Raw genomic sequence first — 8,016 nt, 5'->3', positions numbered from 1 at the left:
TGTGATTTGTGTTAGGCCCTTAGAAATCCTGCCTCAATTTGGTCTTTATCGATTCAGATTTGGATTTAGCTGCCATATAGACCGATTTCTTGATTTAAGATCTTGAGCCCATTCGTTATTTTATGTATCCTTTTTTTATCTATAGGCAGGTTAAGTTCAAAGATGGCTTATATCTGACTATATTTTGATATAAACACCATATAGACTGGTCTTCCGATTTATGATTTTAGGCCCATTAAAGCAACATTTGGTGTCGGATTTCGTCGAAATTTGGGTTAAGCCCTTTGACATCCTCCTTCAATTTGGATAAAGCTGCCATATAGACCGATCTCGCGGCTTAAGTTCTTGGGCCCATAAAAGGCGCATTTTTTGCCCTATTTAGCCGAAATTTGGAACAACTTGGCCCCAAATCGGTCCAGATTTGGATATAGCTGCCATATAGACCGATCTCTCGATTGAAGGTCTTGGGCCCATAAAAGGCACATTTGTTGCCCGATTTAGCCGAAATTCGGGACAGTGAGTTGGGTAAAGTCCTTCAACATCCTGCTTCAATTTGGCTCTGATCAATTCAGATTTTGATATAGCTGTCATATAGACCGATCTCTCGGTTAAAATTCTTGTCCGATTTTACCGCAATTTGAGACAGTGAGTTGGGTCAAACCCTTTGACATCCTGCTTCAATTTGGACCAGATTGTTGCAGATTTGGGTATAGCTGCCATATAGACCGAGCTCTCGATTTAAGGTCTTGGGCCCATATAAGGCGCATTTATTGCCCGATTTCGCCGAAATTTGGGACAGTGAGTTGGGTTTAACCCTTTGACATTCTGCTTTAATTTCGCCTATATCGGTCCAGATTTGGTTTAAGGCTGCCTATAGACCATAGACCTATCTCTCGATTTAAGGTCTTGGGCCCATATAAGGCGCATTTATTGTCCGATTTTGACGAAATTTGGGACAGTGATTTGGGTCAAACTCTTTGACATCCTGCTTCAATTTGGACCAGATTGGTCCAGATTTGGTTATAGCTGCCATATAGACCTATCTCTCGATTTAAGGTCTTGGGCCCTTAAAGGCGCCCCTTATATTTATTAGACCACTCAATGTCTGTGCCGAATTCGGATGCATAAATTATCCAATTTTCACGGGATTGTGACGAAAGGGGGTTTGCATATGTATCCGAGGTGGTAAGTATCCCGGCCGAACTTAATGCCTTTTTACTTGTTTTTTTCTCTTTCCGCAACCAGGTGAGTAGATTGGATTAGTTAAGAGGTTGGATTGAAATCCATGACCCCCGCACGCTACCAACTCGACTACCTAACCAGGTGAGTAAATACTGTTGTGTTTTATGCGCCTTAGGGCAATTGAAAATAAATCAGCTTAAAATCATTAGCCATAATATTTAATTTTCATTGAAGGCGACATCCCCCCCCCCCCACACACACACACCCACACAACAAGAACAACACTTTTGTTTATCTACTCGGCATAGCATGGCATGGCAGGCAGCAAAGTTTCAACAAACTTCCGCACAAGTCTTCTTTCCTGTATCCATTGTGGCAGAGGATCAGTGAAATGTTTCCATTTCGGAAATGTTGGGCCAACATTAACCAGCTTACAGGGACTTTGGGTAGATTAAAACGTAACTTCTGCCCCCCCCCCCCCCCACTCTCCCTACCATCAGCAACCGCACATCGTTTGTGTCCCTTTGCTAGGGTGTTGTGCAATGTTTGGTCTGTTGGTGCCTTACCTTAACTTGTTGATAACGGAATGTGAACCATGCTGCTGGTGGCAGTAATCCAATTACAATGCAGGCCAGAACCAAAATGCTCGTACGCATTGGCCAGTTGAGCGCTGCTATGCAGGGCGAACTATCTTCACAGGAATCACAACCCTCGGCACAGGGTAAACATTCATATTCGTTCAAGATATTGTAGGTGGAATTTTTGCCCTGAAAAGAACCAAAGAGAGGAGCAAAATTAATTACGACGAATATCTTGGGAGAGTACATTAGTGATATATGTATATGGGGTGTTGCATGAAAAATGTTAAAATAAAAAAAAAATATTTAAAGGTTATAAGGAAAATTTGTACAATGTTGATAAATATTCTCTAAAAATGTTTGTTTTGGTAGAAAAGAACAAAATCAGTTTTTTGTTCCTTTATCTTTGTCTACACTGAAAGTCCCATATGTGTGTGCTTCAATGTTTTCCGTTTCCTTGGCGACAGCATATGTGATAGCTCACATTCATAGTTGTTTTTTTTTGTGTGTGAGTAGCTGGTCTGTTGCTGAACAAGTGCCACCAGTGCATAATGCCACCTGCGGCGCATTGTAATTGCATTGCCTGAACCAACAGTTAGTAAACTCACAATGAAGATTCACTGGTCGAACAATTTACGATCACTTGGGTCCATTATTAAAAACTATAACTTAACAAAATAGCAGAGCATAGCACAGCACAATGTCCGCACTGAAAGTCCATTCACTGAACTCTTGCCATGCGGTTTATTTTGTCAGTTAATTAAAAGGCTTTTATTTTTATTAAGCCGGATGTAAAAGATGCTCTGCATTATATTTCCTGCCTGTCTGCCTTCGGCTGCCAACAGTTGTTGCACAACCAACGGACAATCGAAGGACTCACAAATGGAAATTAATGATAGAAAAGGCTTAAGGCGCATTTATCGTTCGACAGCATTCAGTGGGGCCAAATATGGTCCATCGGGAATGTGGGAGTCTGAATGTGTACAATAGGAAAGGAAATAGAGTTGCCACAATGATATTTGCCAAATGTGGTACACTTTTTAAACCCACCACCGAAGAAGGGGGGTATGGTCAAGATCGGGCTATATTTTGAGGTCTTGGGTCCATAATAAGCGCATTTATTATCCGATTCCGCGGAATTTTTGCACAGTCATCTATTTAAGGTTTCTCGACATCCATGTCTATTGTAGTTCCGTTCGGTCTATATTTGAATGGAGCTGCCATATATTGGGTTGCCCAAAAAGTAATTGCGGATTTTTCATATAGTCGGCGTTGAAAAATTTTTTCACAGCTTGTGACTCTGTAATTGCATTCTTTCTTCCGTCAGTTATCAGTTGTTACTTTTAGCTTGCTTTAGAAAAAAAAGTGTAAAAAAGGTATATTTGATTAAAGTTCATTCTAAGTTTTATTAAAAATGAATTTACTTTCTTTAAAAAAATCCGCAATTACTTTTTGGGCAACCCAATATATAGATATCCCCATTTTACTTCTAGGGCCCCTAAAAACCCCGATCATTTCATTGACATCAGTGCCATATATGGATTAGAACAATCTGTATTTGGATATAGTTGCCATATATACCGATCTTCCGATTTGAGGTCTTGGACTCATAACATCAATTTCACTGAAATTCGACACAATGTGTGGCGTTAAGCTCTACGACATTCGTACTGAGTATTGTCAAGATGGGTCCATATTTCGACATACCTGCCATATAGAACGTTCTTCCGTTTTAATCCTTGGACCCATAAAAGGCTCTCTTATGTATCCGTATCGCTGGAATTTTATACGTTGTGCTGCGTTAAGCTTCTCGATATTCGTATCGAGCATGGTGAACATCGGACTATATTTGTATATAGCCGCCATTTAGACCGATCTCCCGATTTAAGGTCCTGGGCCCATAACGGGAGCATTTGTTACCCGATTTCGCTGAATTTTGGCACAGTGACCTATATTAGGCTTGGTGTCAGAGATTTTAGAATGAGCGCAGAAGATCGAGGCGCTTGGACGCTATTCTACGTTCGGCTAGTGGAAGAAATATTCTGTCATAGCCAATTTAAGTAAAGTAAAGACCTATATTAAGCTTCTCTTGGAATTTCGATCGGTCTATATTTGAATAGTGACATTTGTATGCCAACTACATACTCTACTCTTAGATATCTCTCATTTGATACCCATATTGCCGAAAGCAGCAAAAGTGTTCTATTGGGCGTTTTTGGGGGGGTGGGGAAACTCCCCAACCACTAAGGGGGAAATTTGTATATCAACTTCGTACTCTACTCTTAAATACCTTTCATTTGATACCCATATTGTCCCAGTCGGTAAACTTGTCCGTTCGGGTGGGTTTTAAGATGGGGCGTCCCCCAGGTTAGTTGACCCCAAAATTTTATACCAATTTCGTGTTCTTGGGGACATTCCGCTTAAATAGGTGTCTCTACATGTGAAAATCGTGAGAAATACATATATGGCAGCTATACAAGTCTAATCCGATTTCTATGATATACAAATTTCGGTAGAATCGTTTGACAAATGCAAATCGGACGAATATATATATGAGAGCTATATCTAAAACTAAACCGATTTTTATACCCTCCACCATAGGATGGGGGTATACTAATTTCGTCATTCTGTTTGTAACTACTCGAAATATTCGCCTGAGACCCCTTAAAGTATATACGTTCTTTATCGTCATGACTTTTTAAGTCAAACTAGCCATGTCCGTCCGTCCGTCTGTCTGTCAAAAGCATGCTAACTTTCGAAGGAGTAAAGCTAGCCGCTTGAAATTTTGCACAAATACTTTCTATGAGTGTAGGTCGGTTAGGATTGTAAATGGGCTATATCGGTCCATGTTTTGATATAGCTGCCATATAAACCGATCTTGGGTCTTGACTTCTTGAACCTCTAGAAGGCGCAAATCTTATCCGATTGGAATGAAATTTTGCAAGACGTGTTTTGTTATGACATTAAACAACTGTGTTAAGAATGGTTGAAATCGGTACATAACCTGGTATAGCTGCCATTAAAATTGATCTGGGGTCTTGACTTCTTGAGCCACTAGAGGACGCAATTATAATCCGATTTAGCTGAAATTTTGCACGAGGTGTTTTGTTATGACTTCCAACAACTGTGTCAAATATGGTTGAAATCAATCCATATCCTGGTATAGCTGCCATTGAAACCGATCTGGGGTCTTGACTTCTTGAGTCACAAGAGGGCGCAATTTTTATACGATTAAGCTGAAATTTTGCATCACGTGTTTTGTTATAACTTCCAATAATTGTGCTATGTATGGCGCAAATCGGTATATAACCTGATATAGCTGCCATATAAACCGATCTTTGTTCCTGACTTTTTGAGTTTCTAGAGGGCGCAATTCTCGTCCAATTTGACTGAAATTTTGCACTTGGTGTTTTGGTATCACTTCCAACAACTATGTTAAGTATGATCCAAATCGGTTGGTAATGTGTTATAGCTGCGACATACCCGATCTTGGATCTTGACTTCTTGAGCCGCAAGAGGGCGCAATTCTCATCCGATTTGGATGAAATTTTGCATGAGGTGTTTTGCTATGACTTTAAATAACTGTGCTAAGTATGGCGTAAATCGGTATAGAACCTGATATAGCTGCCATATAAACCGATTTCGGGTCTTGACTTCTTGAGCCACTAGAGGGCGTAATTATAATCCGATTTAGCTGAAATTTAGCACGCCATGTTTTTTTATGACTCTCAATAACTGCGTTAGGTATGGTTCATATCGGTCCATAACCTGATATAGCTGCCATATAAACCGATCTACCGATTTGACTTCTTGAGCCTTTCTATCCGACTTTTATCCGTTATGACTTCCAACAAGTGTGCCAAGTACGGTTCGGATAGGTCCATATCGTGATATAGCTCCCATATAAACCGATCTTCCGATTTGTTTTCTTGAGCCCTTAAAGCCGTAATTTTTGTCCGATTTGGCTGAAATGTAGCATGTAGTGTTTTTTTATGACTTCTAACAACTTTGCTAGTACGGTTCAAATCGGTCTATAACTTGATATGGCTCCCATAAGAACCAATCTCCCGATTAGACTTCTTGAGTACTTGCTGAAATTTTTCATGCTGTTTTGGTGCGACTTCCTACAACTCTGCCAAATACTGATATAGCTCCCATGTAGACCGGTCTCTTGACTATCCTTGTTCGTTTCCTAGAAGCTTTAATACTTGCTGATTTGATAGAAGTTTGGTATGTATTCGGTTGCCCAAAAAGTAATTGCGGATTTTTCATATAGTCGGCGTTGACAAATTTTTTCAACAGCTTGTGACTCTGTAATTGCATTCTTTCTTCTGTCAGTTATCAGCCCGTCTGTTTGTATGTCTGCTCGTTTGTCTGTCAGTCTATCTGTCTGTCACCACAGGTTAGGTTATATAACTTTGTAAAACCCTAAAAGTGAAAATGTGGACCTATTTTTTATGGTACCGAAAGAGACAAATCGATTCCTGATTCGTATTAGCAACGTCTAACCATCCGCCTGTCTGTCCGCCTGTCTGTCCGTCTGTCTGTCTGTCCGTCTGTCTGTCTGTCCGTCTATCTGTCCTTCTGTCTGTCCGTCTGTCTGTCCGTCTGTCTGTCCGGCTGTCTGTCCGGCTGTCTGTCCGTCTTTCTGCCCGTCTGTCTGTCCGTCTTTTCCTCCCTCTGTCTGTCCGTCTGTCTGGTGGTCCGTCTATTTGTCCGTCCGTTTGTACATCTATCTGTCCGTTTGTCTGTCTGTCTGTCCGTCAGTCTGTGTGTCCGTCTGTCTGTCCGTCTGTCTGTCCGTCTGTCTGTTCGTCTGTCTGTCTGTCTGTCCGTCTGTCCATATTAATTTGTGCACAAACTACAGGTCGCAATTTTCATCCGATCGTCTTCAAATTTGGTATAGGCATGTTTTTCGTCCTAGAGACGAATCCTATTGAAATTGGAAAAAATCGGTTCAGATTTGGTTATAGCTCCCATATATGTGTTCGTCCGATTTTCAGTAATAATGCAATAAAATTGTCATTTACTAACCGATTCTCTCGAAATTTGGCAGGAAGGATTTTCTTACGACTCTCTACCTTACTGGTGAATTTCATAGAAATCGGTCCAGATAAATATATAGCTGCCATAGGTATGTATCGCCCGATTTTCACTTCGATGGTCACTGCAAACACATTTATTGACCAATTTTGCCAAAACTTTGTACAACGGCTTCCTCGACGACTACCACAATATCTGAGAAGTTTGCTCGAAATCGGTTCAGATTTGGATATAGCTCCCATATATATGTTCGTCTGATTTGAAGTAATAATGCAATAAAGTGCTCATTTGTTAACTGATTCTCTCGAAATTTGGCAAGAAGGATTTTCCCATGTTTTCTTATATTGCTGGTGAATTTCACAGAAGTCGGTTCAGATTTATATATAGCTGCCTTATATGTATTTCGCCCGATATTAACTTCTAGGTTCAATGCCAGTGCATTATAGACCAATTTTGCCGAAATTGTGCACAACTCTTTCCTTGATGCCTACCACAATATCTAAGAAGTTAAGTCAAAATCGGTTCACATTTAGATGTAGCTCCCATATATATGTTCGTCGGTTTTTTGGGTAATTTTTTGTCATTTGTAACGCTAGTTGGTATATCTTGAACATATTAGCTTTGTTCGAAATTTGAAAGGGGATTTTAATAACCCATCGGAAAACATAAGCCGAGGTCCATCAAAATTGCTTCAGAATTAGATAAAGCCCCCACTTTGTATTTATAGGGAGGTGTAGGGTATTATAAAGTCGACACCTCCCGACTTTTGCCTTTCCTTACTGGTTTTAAAACAGTTTTGCCTTAGGGTTTGGCAACTCTGCCTGCACCACCTGTCCAGCTTTGTCCATTGCATTTCTGTGGTCAACTCTCATCGTGTCAATTGTTCTCATTGTTTAATATTCTGTCTCTGTGGGCGGTAATCAAAGAGATGACTTTAAAAATATGGCCGGGCTTAATTGAGCTCTCTTGGCAAATATTTAATATCCTCACGATAGTATGCATTGAGCATTACAAGAGCTTCTGTGATATCAGCAGAGTATTACGAAGGACGCTTAAAATAATGTTGAATGAATTATTTGCCCATGGTAATGAGATGAGAGCAGTAAACAATGCTACAAATTATTATCAGAGTGGATGTTATAGAATATCGATTTGCTTCCTTAGTTTGTTTAAGTGGCGAATAATTATTTAACGAATATGCGAAGAATTAAAC

The 8,016-nt window shown here is 40.1% G+C and overlaps 1 protein-coding gene across 1 annotated transcript in view; it reads right to left on the bottom strand.

Moving 5' to 3' along the window:
- Window positions 1-8,016, bottom strand: part of LOC106080749 (uncharacterized) — a 412,271-nt gene that overhangs the window by 74,402 nt on the left and 329,853 nt on the right. The window contains exon 6 of the mRNA XM_013242272.2: window positions 1,749-1,949. Coding sequence (XP_013097726.2) covers window positions 1,749-1,949 — 201 coding nt within the window. The remainder of the gene's footprint in view (window positions 1-1,748; window positions 1,950-8,016) is intronic.

This window comes from Stomoxys calcitrans, chromosome 5 (assembly GCF_963082655.1).
Source record: "Stomoxys calcitrans chromosome 5, idStoCalc2.1, whole genome shotgun sequence".
Classification (NCBI taxonomy): domain Eukaryota; kingdom Metazoa; phylum Arthropoda; class Insecta; order Diptera; family Muscidae; genus Stomoxys; species Stomoxys calcitrans.
This window is presented reverse-complemented; position numbering and strand designations above follow the sequence as displayed.